The sequence below is a fragment of the Leptosomus discolor genome, chromosome 23, assembly GCF_034619465.1.
Source record: "Leptosomus discolor isolate bLepDis1 chromosome 23, bLepDis1.hap2, whole genome shotgun sequence".
In the NCBI taxonomy this organism is placed as follows: domain Eukaryota; kingdom Metazoa; phylum Chordata; class Aves; order Leptosomiformes; family Leptosomidae; genus Leptosomus; species Leptosomus discolor.
In genome coordinates this window covers 5,747,845-5,764,725 of record NC_141413.1, presented here as the reverse complement: position 1 = coordinate 5,764,725, position 16,881 = coordinate 5,747,845, and the positions used below count along the sequence as shown (strand labels likewise).

General features: G+C 40.2%; 1 protein-coding gene across 1 annotated transcript; it reads left to right on the top strand.

Annotated features, from left to right (window-relative positions):
* Window positions 1–435: 435 nt before the first annotated feature.
* BNIP3L (BCL2 interacting protein 3 like) lies at window positions 436–15,346 on the top strand. Its single transcript, XM_086477100.1, has 6 exons — window positions 436–563; window positions 5,932–6,118; window positions 7,891–7,963; window positions 9,772–9,875; window positions 10,668–10,817; window positions 12,067–15,346. The coding sequence occupies exons 1-6, from the start codon at window positions 479–481 to the stop codon at window positions 12,113–12,115; spliced, it is 648 nt and encodes a 215-aa protein (XP_086333226.1). The 5' UTR covers window positions 436–478; the 3' UTR covers window positions 12,116–15,346.
* Window positions 15,347–16,881: the final 1,535 nt, after the last annotated feature.

Genomic DNA, 16,881 nt, shown 5'->3' with positions numbered 1-16,881 from the left:
ACCTCGTCCTCGCTGGAGGTGCAGCAGGATCCACGGCCTGGAAAAAGGCGGGAGGCCTTGGGGCTCAGCCTCCAGCCGGGGGCGGGAACGCGACCCGAGGACGGCGACGGCCGATGGCGACGGCCGATGGCGCCGGGAGGGCCGGGCCCCTCAGGCTCCCGAGGCGGCAGAAACCGACAGCCGCCACCGCGCAGGCGCGCCCGCGCTCCCGCGCCTTTTCCCTCACAGCCCTCCCGGCCCCGGCGCACGCGCGGCGGCGGCGGCGGGACGTGCGCAAGCACGGTGAGCTCCATGGTGCGCGGCACGCGCCCCGCGGCGGGCGGCGCCTGCGCGGCGGTGGAGGGCGGGAGCGGCGCGGGCCGCGCCTGCGCAGTGCGAGGAGGCGGGGTGGCCGGGCCCGGAGCGGAGTCCGGGTTTGTTGTTGTTGTCCCAACCCCAGCGGCTCCTCAGTCGCCTCAGCCGCCGCTCCCGCGCCGCCATGTCCAGCCCTCAGGAGCCGCCGCAGCACAACAACAACAACAACCCGCCGGCTGAGGGGACGCACACCGAGCTGGGCCTCAACAGTGAGTGCGGCCGCCGTTAGCGCACGGAAACGGGGCGGGGAGGGGGGGGGCCGGGGGGCCGCAAGGGCTGCCCCGGGGGCCGCGACCCCCTTCCCCCCCTTCTCTGGGCCGCGATTGGCGGAGGACGGGGCCGCGCGAGCCGCCGGGGGCCAATCGGTCGGCGGAACGGGTGTAATTGGCTCGGCGGCGGCCGCCGGGGGGGCCGTGAGGAAGAGGCGGGTGGTGAGGCCTGAGGGGGCCCCGGGGGGGGTGTGTGGGGGGCGCCGCTTCAGCGGGGGCTGCGCGGCGGGGAGCGGGGCTGGGAAGGGGGCGGTGGGGTGTCCGCAGAGCTTGGGGCGGCGGGAGCCGCTGGATGCGGGGCTGGGAAAGCGGAGGGGGCTGCGCTGAGGGGGGCTGCGCGCCAAAAATGGGGTGAGCGGTCGGGGTGCTGTGGGGAGGGCCATGGCCGGTGGGTTTCGTAGCCGGGCCGCTCCTCCCAGGAGCGGTGGCGGCTGAGGCGGCAGCCGGCGGGGCTGGAGTGCATGGGCCGCGGGGAGCGGAGCTGGAGGAACGCGGTAGCGCCGTGGCTCGGTGCGAGGCGAGGAGAGCAGGAGCAGGTTCGTTTCGTGGTTAAACTGAGTTTATTCGGTGGCTGGTATTAACAGCTAAGATGGGGATACAGCAGGGTAGGGGGAGGAGCGTGACTGTGGGAATGAGTTTATTCAGTGGCTGAGTCAATACCACTGACGTGAGCTATTTTCCTCTATATCCGGCATCTATGTCAGCTGCTCTGCTGCATCCTTTTGTTCCTGGGATAACACCAGTAAGGCACATCGGTGGTTTTTATGTGGACTCTCGTAATTACTTGGCAGATGCGTTTCTCTCGTTTTACACAGCTACTTCAACGTGTCTTTTCATTTGTTTGTAATTGTTAAGGATAACGCTGTCGAAGAGGTGAATAAATTGCATTAATGATTAACTGTTACCTTCGTGGTTTACAATGAAGTTAAACTGACCACGAAGTATATTGGTTGGTTGATCTCCTGTAACTCAGTGGGAATTGTATTAAAGAAGAATAAACTGTGCCCATTTCATAACACCACTATTGTGTTATGGTAACACTACATTTTGTGATAACGATGGCAGTTTACAACAACGTTCACCTGAGTCAAAGAGGCATTTTTAGCAAACTATTCAGGGCTGTTGGCATGCTTAAATAACAATCATGCTCTCTTAAAGTTGCGACATGCCTAGTGCCTAACTCTGCTTAGTTTAGAAATTGTGATCTTTGAGGCTTCCGTGTTTCAATATTTCCTTTTTGTTTTCTGTCGGTGTGTTAACTTACTCTGTGGGACACGTTAATCTGCTGTAAGATAGGAGCAACAAGAGATGAGTGTGCTATAAGCCTGTGCTGGATCTGCCCACGTAGATCTTACTGCTGGATCAGCACGTAAAGGCTTAGCAAAATCAATGTGATTACTGAAGGTGGTGAGCACAAGGTATGAGAGGAAATGTTTGATAGTCTGTGCTCCGGGAACAAAACAAATGCAACCGATCAGCTCCCCGTAGGCTTAGTGCTGCTTTCAGATGTTCAGCCGCTCCACAATGCTTTGGTGTTATAGGTACATTTTCTGCCATTATATAAGCTTTTCAGTGAACCTTTTCAGGCTAATGAGCTTAGACACTTACTCTTTTTGTTTTGTATGTCATTTGTGTGTGTTTAGGGCCTTTCATTCAAAGATCCCTTAGCACTTGAATCGAAGGTCAGAAGACCTGGGACTAAAACTGATAACTGAACCTATGCTTTGTTGGGTTCACAACAAGGAAAAACAAAAACAAAAAAAACCCCAACAAACCATAAAAAACCCAAAACTTGCTTGCTCTGGGAATTCTAGATGCTTCCTATATTTTAATTATTATAAAGCTCTGTTACATATTGACAAAAAGAATAAATCCCACCTTAGGCAGGAAACCATCTAGCTCTGTCATGGAAAATCTGCTTAATAATTACCATTCTGGGAATCTGAACAGCTTTCTTTTCATTCTCTTTCTTCTTTTTTTTTTTTTTGTTTTCTTTTTGTTTAATGGTGTACTTCATTGTAAAAGTGCTATTTCTTGGTTTATTAAAGTTGACTGGGGCTCAGACTTCTTGTGAGCTACTGGTTTGGAGTATTTATGCATAGAGATATATATATATAGTGTGTATATATGTATACAATTTATATATTGTCCTTGATATCCCCCCCCAAGTGAAATCACAGAGTGAATAAGCAAACTGAGACCCCTCTTCCCCCACACATTTAGCTGTTGTTTAAACAGTCCGCCAGATATGGAAAAACATGTAATTAGAGTCAGCATGTATCAATTCTTAGTGAAATTAGCCTTAGAGCATTGCCAAAATTCAAACAATTTTGGAGAAAAATCCCATTCATGTAAGAGTTGTGCTTCCCCCCCGCCCCAAAGTGCATGTTATGTGATTTGTGAAGGAGGGAGAGTTCTGCTGTATTTCTTGTTTCTACCATATTTCCCATTTTACTGTCAGCTGGAAACATGCTAAAATTCAGAGTTCTCATGTGGGTGATTAATGGAACTTCCTTAGTTTTGGAGAAAGCTTGGGGCAGAAAGCACTCTCTGTTACTTGGGTAGTTTATTCTCAAATATGTTCCTGTGCATCTTTTTAAAGTAGCAGAGATTTCTGTCCCTCTAATCAGAGTCTGTGAAACTCTGGCTCCCTCTCCCAAACTGGTTGTGACTGCCAGTGGGAGTAAGTAGCATGTTTTAGCTTGATGTCAGATTACGCTTCCTTGAATGTATTTTGACTCATTAAAAGTGAGGTCAGATGGAGAACGTGCTGCTTGTCATGTAAACTACTGCTCAGCTTGTTGGGCCTCTTTACTCACAGTTTAATTTGAGTGTTCTTCCTAGGATGGCCCCAACATGTTTTAGATAAACAGCAAGTTTTGTCAGTCTGGGATAAACATTAATAAGGATTTTATTTGTGCATAATCTTAAGTGTTGTGGGGGTGTGTTTCGTAGCTGCATTCTAGAGCAACCAGTTCTGATCATCTTCCTCTGGGCTTCTCTCAGCCCATGCTTGGTGTCAGAGGAAGACGTCCCCTTTCACCCTCGACCCCTCCAGTTCTTTTCACGTTGTTTGTCACTCGCTGCTGATTTTTTAATAACAGATGTCTGCAGATCCTGAGCGTTGTAATCCTCCCAGTTGATGCTCTCTACTCCCAGATGGTTACTGGGGAACACAGAGCTTTCTGGCCTAACTGTCTTCTAACTGCAGCTGCCACGTGCTTTTCTGCGGATGCGGCCTCTTGCTGTGAAGGTGTTGCTATAAGGCAAATCTACCTTCCTGATGGAGTTCTTACAGTTTGGCCTTCTGATTTTGAGATTTAGACACCAGCAATCATCATAAATCTGAAATAATATGGTCTCTGTGTCTCATGCTGACTAGTCTGAGCAAAGGCTGCCTTTTCCCAGTTAGCACTTCATTATCTGAAAAGCCCAGTGTGTAGTACAGAGTCGGTGTACGTCATGTGATTGTGCACAGGAGCTCTGTGCACACCCTAAATTCCTTGTTTGTGAATACAGCTTGGGGAAACCAGGCTGTAAACCACCAGGACACTTTAACAGTATGATGCTTCCATGGTCATCAGTATAATGGCGTAGTTAATAACTGGTACGAAGGATAAACTCTGTTTCAGCTTCACAAAATCAAGTTGAAAATGGGTGAACTCCTTATGATGTACATCCCTTCCTGTGTCGCTGATACAGTTCCTGGAGCCAAAACCTTGCTATAAAACATGAGTGCAGACACTGCAAGGTGCATTTCAGGAGTCAAGAAATCAGTGTTAAAATTTAGAACCTGTACAAATAATGTTTAAAAAGTAGTTTCAGCTGTTGTATTTGTATCTTCAGCTTTCTTTTCTTTCTTGGATATTTTTACCTCAGTGGTGAAGCTGTCAGAACTTTTAAAAAAAAAATCAGCCAATTACAAAAAACCTGAAAGTGCTTACGTGGCATAAATTAAATTAAACAAGAGTTGTGATGACATAATATATATGTGACATCATGACTGATAAGGGGAAATAATGTTGCATTGAAAACAGTATGCTTTTGAGAAATTGGAGATCTTTTCCTCCGTAATAAAGTGGCTGTATGGCCAAATGTTTCTCGCTGTGTGTCTTAATGAGAAGGTTCGAATTGCAGCTGGAGTGGGAAGGTATTTCAGTATTTGGAACAGATAGAGCAGTAGAAGCCTGTCTGCCTTTACCCGTCAGGACATTAAATGGTGTGTTCAGATTGAGAATATTTCCAAAACCTATTTGTTTTCCATTGAAACATGTCACTAATGAACATACCGGTAAATATTGTTTTGCATTTAGTTAATCTGCGCATAAAATAACTAGTGAAGACATTTAAAAACAAAAATAAAACTCAACTTAACTGCAGAGTATATGAACTTTTTAGCAGATGCTTTTATTATTTGTGATACACTCACGGTCTTTTGTCAAATCTCAATGCGCACGTGGGTATCCCATAGGTATAACTACAAAAAAAAGAGGAAAAACCAGTGAATCTCAACTTGTAGACTATACGGCCTTCACTGCCTAAAAAGGGGAAGGGAAAAAAAAAAAAAGAGGCTGAAGTGATGGCATTGAAATTATTAGCTGTTACTACATGGGACAACCCTGGATTTCTCATGCTACTCTGGTCTTTATTTTGGCTTATTAGGAGTGAAATCTTTTAGTCTAACTGCAATGAAATGTATGTTAGCATGGGACTTCAGCTGTGTGAGGACACATAGTGCCCACCTCAGGCTTGTGATGGTTTGAATTGTGGTATGACCCAGGTATGCCAGGGCAAAGAAAGTTGGATGAGGCCTAGAATGGCAGCTTGCATGATGTATATAAAAGCCAGAGGTTGGTTCAGGGCCTTGGAAGTAGAGGCAAGAAGGAGAATGTAAAATTGCAGATGGAGGAGTTGTATAGTAGGGAGCTAGGGGATGAAAATTTTGTTTCGGAAAGGGAAGTAGGGTGACTAGTGTAAATGAGTGCTACATAGATAATGGAAGCTCCAAGCTGCAGAGAGAAACGTGGCCTGTTAAAGTATTAATAGTTGAGGAGAGCGGGGACACTTAATTTGGCTAGCTCTGGGATAGGTAGCAACACAGGTAACTTTTTAGGGGTGTTTTTGTTGCTCAAAGAGGAAGAAACGTGTTGCTGTTGTCTCCAGTACATGTTTATGAGCTTCCTCCCAGCAGCAGTGTGTGTTATCTGAATTCACCATATTCATGGTTTTTTCTGTGTGTAATTGATAAACTTCAGGAGGGTTTTAGTTCCACTGCTTTTAATGAAATGACGTGTGGCTGGCCCAACAGGTTCCTGGGTGGAGTTACAGATGAACGGCAACGGCAATAGCAACGATAATGGCAATGGGAAAAACGGAGGTCTGGAACATGTCCCTTCGTCATCCTCCATCCACAATGGAGACATGGAAAAAATTCTCCTGGACGCCCAGCATGAATCGGGACAGAGCAGTTCAAGAGGTAGTTCCCACTGTGACAGGTAAAGAAAGGTTTGCTCTCCTGCATGCGATTCATTGCAGTTTTTATCCTGTGGATGTTCATGGAGGCATAAAGCTTTTTCTCAGGCTTAAGTTTGTCATGCTCCAGTATTTGGAGTGCTCGCTGTCTCGTGGTAACTGGCTATCAAATAAGACATCTGGCTTGAGAAATGCGGCGTGGCTACAGAAAACTAGAGAATTCGGGAGCAGGAGAGCCGCATCAACACCATAGTTAAATTTCAGCTTATCATAAATCATATATGGTATGAAAAAAATTAATTAATTTTACTGGCTCAATAATAATAATGTTATGTACATGTGCTTCGTATTTAGTCAAACATAATAAAAATATGTTACTGGGCTTAACAGAAAAAGATGTTCTTGGAATTTGTACTCCTTGCTTTCAGTATTCTACTTTTTTTCCTGTGAAGGCAAAATATTTTTTACCTAACAATATAATCCTTCGAGGCACATGTGACCATTATGATATTCTTACATGTTCATTATACCTTTTTCCTAGGAAGTTTAGGGGCAGTTTTGGAAATCTTGAGCGGTTTCTAGATATAATTTTAGCTGTCCTTCTGCTCATGCCTCCTTTGATTCTGCTGGGTGAATGCTGTCTGTCACGTCTACTGTGTAGCTTATATAAGTGGTTGATCAGATATAAAAGCTATTTAAAATTAATTAGGCCTGATTTAATTACTGAATGCAGTAGACTGAAAATAATGCATACGAGTACTTCAAATAGAATGGTTACGTTCATAGAAAATAGTTTGTTACATTTGTGTTGCTAGAAAACTAGCTGTCAGTGAGTAGTTTCGTGTTTTCCAGTCCAACCAGGAATGTTTGCTAGATGATGATCGTATGGTTTCTTTTACTAGCCCAGGATTTTTGTGATCATTACCCATGTTTTAAGTGAATGAAGACAGATTCCTTTTTTTAAAAACAAAACAAAACCAAAACCCAACAAAACCTTAATTTTCCACTTGTTAACTTTTTGGTAATTCTTTTCCCCTTTTGACACTTAAAGTAACATACAAGAAAGGGGAGGTACTTTGATATTTTTTGTTCTTTTCAAAAAGTTCTAAACAGTAAGTTGCTCTTAAATGTAGTGTTTTGGGTTCTTTTGGGATATTTCTAAAATACACCTTTTTCGTGAAAGCTTCAGTCAGGTTAAAAACGTAGCTGTAGTGTTTTAATGAGACCGACCTGCACTGGTGCATCATACAGCATTTTGTATTGTTCCTGACTTAAATTTTCTAGCATTTCCTTGGTTGAGGTGCGATAGTTGATTAATTTCTCAAGCAGATTACCAAATTTTTAATATTCAAAGTGAGGCTAACAAGGAGAGTGTATATTCTTGCAAAGCATTAAAAGGTATTTTGATGTATGACGTTTCCGCTTGTAATGATACAAAAAGAGGTACAATTCCCCACGCTGACAGTGCTATCTAAGAGAAGGAAGGGATCTACGCCTTTTGTGCAGCTGTTGAAGTTTAAGGCAAGGCTTTCTTTGCTTCAGTGGAAAGACTGTCAGCCCTGTTGAGAAAGGTAGGATTATAAATGGAATAAAAATTGAAAAGATGAGAGGTTTTAGAAGACTTTCTAATACTGACATTTGTGATCTGCTGGGTAGAGTAGCCTGTAACTCATCTGAATAGTGTGCAGAAGAGCATGTGGAAATGATTCAACTGAGATGCTATTTACAGTAATGATTCTTCGGATGGCAGAGTGTGGTATGACAAAATGACATAATGAAATCAATTTTTCTTTAGCCCTTCACCTCAAGAAGACGGACAGATAACATTTGATGTGGAAATGCACACAAGTAAAGACAGTAGTTCTCAGGTATTTTCTTCATTAACCTTCAAAATAGATTTCCTTTTACAAAAATATATTTCACGGTTGTGGATATTGTATATAGATGATCTGTTTGTATAAATCAGCATTGGGAGTGCTTGAAGGGTAGAGCAAGCTCTCTGTCATGTCAAAAGATCTAAAATGTTGTAGATTTTACGTGGTAAAATATCCATTAAACTTCTACTTGCTAGCAAATTTTTTTTTGTTTCTGAGACGTTAAACTTGGGTGATAGCTGCAGTACAAGCAAATGAATTATATAAACCGTATTTATTAAAAATTTGGGGTGTCCCTTAGTCATTTGGGTAAGGCTGTTTATTTGTCTTGTACTTTGTTCATGAAGGCTTTTACTCAATCTTCTTTTATTTGTTAGAGCTTTGTATAGTACCTGCCTGTAAATAGGTACAGTAAATAACTTGTGAACTCAAATTTATGTCATTTAACTGAATTGTCTTTTCTTTTAAGGGGTTATTTTCAGAATAAAGTTTTATTAAATTTAAACACATTCCAGAGTAATTATTTTTAACAATGTGGCAGGGGTAGTAAACTGTGTTTAGGCTTATATTCTGTATTAATTGAAATTTGACTTGTAGAGATTAATAGCTTCAGAGTGAGGGGAAAATGAGGCTTCGTGTACAGTTGAGAAATGCCCTGTTGAGCAGCAGTCGTATTATTGTTTAACACTGCTTGCACTGTGTGTGTCAAACCTGTTTTGTTTTTGAAATGTTTGTATTTCTGCACAAGATTTCAGAGTGTTCAGTTTATTGCTCTGCAGATTGTCAGCTCACATGACAGTGAGTAATCTCCATAATACAAACTGAGAGGAGACTAATGCTGAACTCTTAGTTTGATCATTTAATAGAATTTGCTGTCTTCAGCAGTATAAATAAAAAGCATTCCTGGAAGAATGAAACCTTGCATTTAATTTTGTCAAAGACCTGGCCGAACAGTAGGACTGTCGCAGTTCTGCCCTGTAGAGCCAGAACGATGGGAATGAAGTTGGTTAGTTCTGCCATCTCACTTCTGTGACCGTCATACTTGGTTACTCCTGGTTTTGGTATGGTTCCTACTGTAATGTTGTAAGTGGTTTGTCTTATTTTACTAAGGGTCACTCAGGATATTGTGTTAATACTAACGAGGAGCTTGTACCAAAGTTGGTGGCGTTCTCTCGTATTTCTAATTTATTTTTTCCCTATATGGTACCGTTTGTATCTAATGATGTAATGTTAAATCTTTGGATCAAGACTATTGTAGCGAGCGCTTGCCTTTCCTTACTGCATCTGGGACGCGCTCAGTAGAAGCTGGTAGTTGCAAGTACAAATTTTAAATTGCTAATAACACGTTTAAAAAAGTCAAAATACTGTTTTTGAAACCTTTTTATCTGGCTGGCTTTTTGTGCTTTAGCCACGTTCTGTATGCTTTAAATCAAATGCCATCAACTTAAAAGTTTTTGCCATTTGTAAAAACTTTGTTTAATATTTTTGCATAAAGCTCATTTCTTACATTTAGGATGAAAATAATCCTTTGTTTTTGTTAGCTTAAAAGCAAACATACAGCTTTACAATGATGTGGAAGTCCTGAATATAGTAATAAAGTTTGTGGTATACTGACTTCTGCAGATCTTTCTGTTAGCACAATAAAATCTCTTCTAAATAATCAGTCCGAGAACACTTGCTCGTTTATCAGGTGCCACCATTTGGTGCTTATCATTTTCGCACTGTTGTTGTTGCTCTCAGCTTAACACCATAAGGAGGAGCTGAGTGAGTGTTACAAGGCTTCTCCCCATGTATATTTTCAGTCTGAAGAAGAAGCAGTAGAAGGAGAGAAAGAGTTGGAAGTTTTGAAGAAAAGTGCTGACTGGGTGTCAGACTGGTCAAGTAGGCCTGAAAACATTCCTCCCAAGTGAGTTAAACTCTTCTTTAAAATCAATGTTCTTTTATATGAAGGAGAATCCTAAGTCACAATTGCATGGAATTACTCTGGCTCTCCAAATAAGATAATCTTGGAAAAAAATAGATTTCTCTGAGGAAGCTACAAAAAGTAAAAAAAATGAAGCGTGAAAATCTTAATAGCGACAGAATTACCTTTTTATTGAAAGTAATATAAATCCACAGCAAGCTGATTACAAGGTTTCTTGATAAAATTAGAAATATTGGAGAGCTGGGTACTTGGAGCTGGGATTCATGGGATTTAGTTTTGGCTTATTGAATGGAATAGTGTTGAGCAAGTCTCCTAAATTCTCTGTACCTTTTTTTCTTTCTATGTAAAATATGTAATGTTCATCCACGGAAGGGGAAACGTTGAGATCCTTGAATGCAAAGCATTTTTATTAAAATAGAGGATGCTGTCTAAATCTGGCAGACTTCTGTATCTCTGTTTGGAACAAAAAATGAGGCTCTTGCTAACAAATCACATCCTGAAATTCCCTCTCTGGACCTACCTCTCTCTTCAGCTACTGCTCCCTTTGTCTCTATACTGTCTGTGTAAGTGGTCTCTCCACAATACCTCCTATTATTCGCTTTGGTTCCTTACTCTGTGTAAGGAATCTCTTGCTTTGATCTCTAGCTCTTTGTACTTTTAAAAAAAGTGTTCCTACAGAGGTCTGTGAATTTGTGTGGGGAAAAAAAAAAAAAGAAAAGAAACAAAATAAAATCATCTTGTTGAATTTTTTCCCCCCTCCCCCTCTTCTTTCAGGGAATTTCATTTCAGACATCCTAAACGTTCGGTGTCTTTAAGTATGAGAAAAAGTGGAGCAATGAAAAAAGGTGGCATTTTCTCTGCAGAATTTCTTAAGGTTTTCATTCCATCTCTGTTCATATCTCATGTTTTGGCTTTGGGACTAGGGTAAGTATTAACCTAATTCTTACTTTGACTTTTGCATCTGGCTTTGCTTTTCCACTTCACTTGCATGTCAGTGCCTGCTGAAGAGGGCTTTATCTGGAACAACTATTGTTGCACCTTGCTCAAGATAGACTTGGTGCGCTTCTTGAAGTGCAGGAAAATTTTGCAGCAATTAAAACTTTGCAGTCGTTACTATGTTTTACTTCTAGAATAGATCAAGTTTATTTGTATTGAGATTGCATGGGATTATCATGAGTTTGCAAATAATCTTTGCAATTATAACATGTCATTTGATTATCCACGCCTTCTACTTAAATGCTTCAGGTTATAATGTAGGGAAAGTAAGAACAGAGTAGGTGGAAGACTGCTGTAACTTGTACTGCCAAAACCGTGTTGTACAAATAACTATGCTGAAGTTCTGTGTGTATGGCACATACTCTGTAATTTTCAGTGTCTAGTGCTGCAGCTGTGTGATACTACTGAAAGTCAGGGTTAGAGATACATGAAATGCTGGATGTGTCCTGCAAGATCAACTACGACTGTGCTCAGCAGCGTTTTCATTGCCTGTGTAATCCGACATAATCTCTCATCTTGCTTAAATCCTGACGTTGCGTTTATCCATCTTATGTTCTGTGATGGGGGCAAAGACATGTAGTCAAAATATGTTTTTATTTAGCTTCATATTTGTTTTTGGAGGTGTAGTTCAAGTGTCTCTTTAAATTCTTGTAAACTGTCAGATAAATGAAGAGGATAGAATAGATGAGACTATATTGTAAGATACTTGTACTGTAGCAAAATAGTGTATTTCTGTGACAAATTAAATCTTGCCTGGATTTATTTGTTAGAGGTCAGTATTTGCGTAGATCCGCAATGCTCAGTGTTTTAAAGCTCACCCCCTCCCTTTATAGGCAGTACTTCGTTTGCTTTATCATAATAATCTGGGGGTGTTGCTTGGCTGTTGAAGAGCCCCTGTGTCAGGTACTCTACAAACAGAAAAGCTTTTGGACTGGGGTTTTCAAATGAGCTTGGGAGTGGAAGAAACCCACTTGTACTGAACGTTGATAGCATCAGTCCTTCTAGGCTCATCTGAAAAATCACACTCTTCAAGTAATTTTATAGAAGAGAAGTCCCTGGAAGAATCTCATCAGACTTACTTGAAAGACAAATTAGAATAGCTATTCAGCGTGAGGACTCTTTGGAAAACAGGGAGTATTTCTGTGAACTACGATATGCCTTATACTTTTTATTTCAGCATCTACATTGGAAAACGACTGACGACACCTTCAGCCAGCACTTATTGAACGATGGAGTGCAAAACCTGGAAATCCACGTGACCTGTGAAGGTGTTACTGTCTCATTTAGTACATTTGACTTGAGACCATTTTAAGCATGACCCTGACTTCACCCTTTCCTTACATATCCAGGTTTTCGCTAACTCTGGAATTCAGTATTGTGTTGGAACTCTGTTGAGGTGTTTCGCTATCCACATTCTTTTCCTCTCTCCTCCCATTCCCCTGCCTCTTGGCCTGCAAGACACGTCAGAGTTGCTGAACGGAGTTTACAGCTGTCTATATGTTGCAAGGGCTTCTCTCAATGCAAAATGCCACCAGCAAGTTTTAATTTTATCAGTGATGCTGTTGCCTCCTTAGTGCAACCTGACTTAAATTGCAGTTCTGCATGGTATAAATGTTGACTGTATTATGGTGATAAAATTAACAGTCTCTTCGGAAGAAAATTATTGATTGGAGTGAAAACGAATTTTTCTTCCGAAAAACAAGCTGGTTGTGAAATAAACTAAGACATCACTGGCAATAAAAAACAGTTTAAATCAGCTTTCGGGGGAATTTACCTGGCCCCTTGTATTGGCTAACACCATTTGATTTGCAGGAGGCGAAGACTGCATAAATTTTAAAGTAGGATAACTAAATCCATCAGCATATTTTAATATTAGGTAATTGTTGTAATCTTGTCTTTTCTATGGAGTCAGCTCCTTATTCCTTGTAGGAAAACCTGTCTGATGCCTAGGAAGTATTAGAAAAATTGCATTGTTTGCATGTGAAGAAGCTTTTCTTTTCCTTACCTGTTTTCTTAAGGGAGAATTTTAAATGTGAAATTTTCCTTTTAAAAGTAGTTTTAAATTAAGGAAAAACCCAACAGCTGTAGGTGTAGTTAGGTTCTGTGTAGAAGGGTATGATTCTGTTTGTTGTGGAACCATTTACAATTACGATGATATGGCAGTTTCAGAAGGTAAAACGTTTGACTTATCTTTAAGGGGGACAATCTCGCAGGTGTGTAAAGATTTGGAAGTTGTAAAGCTCTGAAATGTCTTCTGCAAATGAATTTTCAATGTTCCTATCTCTTGTTGTTTACTGTACAATCTCCTTCGGGGATACATGGAACCTGAAAGTCAGTCGTGATGTCTCATGTTAGATAGACTTCTCACTAATGTTGTTGAACTTTTATCTTAGGGAACATTAAGCCTTGTCCTCCTTCAGTGACACTTCTTTTCAAAATGTGAAGCTTTAGTACCAAATTGTTACAAAGCATTGGGACAGTCATGTCCTTAAATAGATTTTATTGGATTTCAGAACATGTAGCATGACTCTGAAGGATAGAATACTCTTTTTTATATATATATGAATATATAAAAAAAAAAATGATATAGACTTTAATACTAAGTATTTAGGGAACCAATGCTAATTTTAAGACTAGCAAAAGTCTCATTTAAATAAAAACTTTAGTAGGCTGACTTGTAGAAAATTGTAAGAAAATATGGTCAGCCAGTTTGGAGAGACAGCTACCTGTAATTGTTTGCTTGCATCAGACTTCATAAAGTTGATTATTTGATATAGCAGTGATTGCTTGAAACAGTTGATGCATAGAAGCTAAATCCCAATTGAGATTTGGTTTAAAAGAACTTAGCTCCCAGGAAGTAAAAAAAAAAAAAGTTAAGTATGAATCCAATGCTAAGCTGTATTTATTTTTATTTTCTCCTTCTGAATGCTGTTAGAGAATGCTTTCAGGGTGAAAGGGCAGTCTAACAAAAAAATTCTCTTGAAGATAATCTGCTTTTTTTCTTTTAGTTGTGAATACTAGTGGCACTTGAGTTGCCTACAACTGCATATTTGTTTCAAGCGTGGATATTGGGTTTCACCCAAAGGTGGGGGAGGGAAGGGGGAAGTGGTGAAGGGTGTTTTAGATAGTATCAGGTACATCGTTTTACAGCCCTAAAAACTGAGGGGATGGGAGAAAGGCCAAAACACTTTCAGTTCTAATTACAGCACCTTGTTTTGTATGGAAATTGGAATAGTGGAAAACCAGATTTTTACTAAGTACGGAATACTTTGAAAAAATAAAAAAATAAAATTACCCCTTTCTAACTGAAAAGGTAGTTCTTCAGAATATCTGATAAACAATATTGCAAGCTTGTGTCTAGAGTATCAACACAGGTTATGATATTTGAAGGAGCCGTGAAGTAAAAATTGTGGAAGCTATAGATGAGGAGTGGATACATCATCACTGTAACACTTGCTATGATACAATGCAGTATTTATTGATACCCTACTATAAGCTTTGGATGAAAGTCTACAACTTCTGGTTTTACAGTGAACAGAAACAGATTGTTGTGTAATTTGAAAAGGGGTTTCAACTATTGGTAGTTGAAGTTTTGTTAAGACAAATGTTGTTTAAAAAGCTTTATACCTGTTTACAGTTTTGGAAAAAAAAATGCAGGCTTCATTTTTCTTATTCAGTGAAAACTGGCCTAGGATATTTGTAAATAGGATCAAGAAAAAAAATGCATAAACTCGCACATTAAAAATGCAGCAGGGTAACTTAACTGCAGCAAATGCATATTTACTTACTGTTTTAAAAAGTGAAAGCTGAAGATTGTTAGAAATTCAAATTTTTTAATTGACATTTGAAATATTGGAGTTAACTGAGCCAAAGTGATTATGCATTCTTCATAAATTAGTTAGCACTTTGTAACATTATATACAGTTTACAGTACATGTATAAGTTGTAGCTTATAAACATTTTGTGCCATTAAAGCTCTCACAAAACTGGTTGTCTGAAATTACTTCATGCTGCGCCTTTCTTCTCTGTTTTATTTTCTTTATTTTTACAGGACTGCTTTGTATAATGTTTTATGAAACTATTGTGTTCTGGGTTATATGAACATTGAAGCTGCTGTTTATGGACTGGAATAATTTTTTGAAAAATCGCTTGGGGTTTTGGGTGGGGTTTTTTTTTTAGTGACTTGGGATCATCTGCTTCTTTTCCTGAAGCACTTAATAAAAATATTTCCATTGTCAGCATTGTATACCTGCGCCAAGTCCTCCAGCTCCTCATCAAGGAAAACTTTTAAAGCAAAATAATGTAGTGGCATATGAAATGTAAAGTAGAATCGATGAGATTTTGTATAATTGGTCAACTCTATTGTACTCCTTGTATTTCTCTTCTGTTTCCTAATTCTGTTAAATTTGCAGATTAAAGAATAAGGGACATAAACCCTAATTGTTAACCTGCCTCCATGTTCTTGGTTCAGGAGCACTGGTTATTTCTAGGAGTATCATGTGGAGAGTGGTTCACGCTTAAGTGTGAAATGTTGTCATTGTGATACTGTTACTGCCTGTTTTAGTTACACAGCGATTCTTTTCCATGTTTTTGGTGTAAAAATCCAGAACTTTGTGAAAATGGGGTTTGTTTATTTTTTCAGAGCAGTGAGGTAGCTGAAGTTACAAAACCGACTTTCAGAAAGTTTAGATATCTGGGACTTACAGTGAAACTTGGGCTTGAAGTTTTGAATCGTTATTCCTTTGAAACTGCTCTGGAGAGCAGTGTTGTGAGGGTTCTGAGCAGATTGTTTCTCTGCAGCCAGCTGAGATAAACACGTTAATGTAGCAGGTGTTGCAGGGGAAAAAAGTGTGTGCTTCAAAACTTTTTAGTTGTAATGCAGTGTTTTGCAAAAGAGTAAATGCAAGATAATACTGCGTAAAGCAGGAGTATCTTTGCACTAAGGTTGTTCTGATATAATTCACATTCTGATGGAGTTTGAGAGCTGTCTTCCAGTTGGGTGTTTTTCATTTTAGTACCAGTGTTCAAATGAAGACTGAAGAAGGGATTTGTGTGCTTAGTTTAGAGCAGCATAGTGATACTGCTTATCTGTTCAACTCGGTGGGATGTAGCTAGGCAAAGGAGCTGCGTAGTGTCTTGCTTTCCTCTGTAATCAGCCCCAAGAAGTGTGTTTCATGTTACGCTCTGGGAAAGTTACCTTCCACCTTTACTGCTCCAGTGCACCTGGAGGTTTAGCTAAGTTAGCTGTTCACCCGAGACCGGCCGGGGCTGTTGGTCCTACTTACACTGTTTTCAGACTTGGCTGTATGCGTATGAAGAAAATCGGTATTTGCTTTGAATTCTGTTTCTATATAAAAATGTTATTTATACATTTGCGTGTGTGTGCATACATGTAAAATTATATCTAAAAATTAATCCCTGATTCTGTGCAAGTGTTTGCAGGATCTTTGCGTTGCATTTCATTGCATACGAAGACTGTGTTTTGGGTCTTGAAAACCAAATAAAATGCTAGGACTCTTGAACTATGCTGTATAGTTCAGTCGTCACTTCAAAAACAAAGCTAAAACTTTAAGATACTCCTGCAAAAATCTTGTGCTGTGTACAGCATCCACATGACAAAGGAAAAGATAAATTAATTTGTTTCATTAAGTCACCCTTTGTGTCTTGCAGTGCATGTCAGCTTGGCTCAGCACAGCTGACTCAGCCAAACTTCTGCTTGCAGTACTTAAAGCATGATTAGTCTTGACATTAGAGGGAGAGCGAGGGGTGGCTTTCCATTAAGGAAAGTAAACATGACTTAACTTTCTGAGTTACTGCCAGAAAATTGAGAGTATGGAAACTAGCATTTTCTGGTTTAAACTGTTTCCTAACAGTTGTCTGATAAGATTGTGGAGTTTGAGACCCTTTTTTTTTTTTTTTTTTCCCTTCCACTGGTGCTGTTTAATTTGTTTTCTTAAGACAAATTAATGAAATTTAAGGACAGAAAATACCA

Excerpts from the sequence above, each read along its gene's own strand:
- BNIP3L (XM_086477100.1), top strand. The coding sequence starts at position 479 with ATGTCCAGCCCTCAGGAGCCGCCGCAGCACAACAACAACAACAACCCG. Across the intron at positions 564-5,931 it reads CACCGAGCTGGGCCTCAACA|GTTCCTGGGTGGAGTTACAG; the intron begins GTGAGTGCGGCC and ends CTGGCCCAACAG. Across the intron at positions 7,964-9,771 it reads GTAAAGACAGTAGTTCTCAG|TCTGAAGAAGAAGCAGTAGA; the intron begins GTATTTTCTTCA and ends GTATATTTTCAG.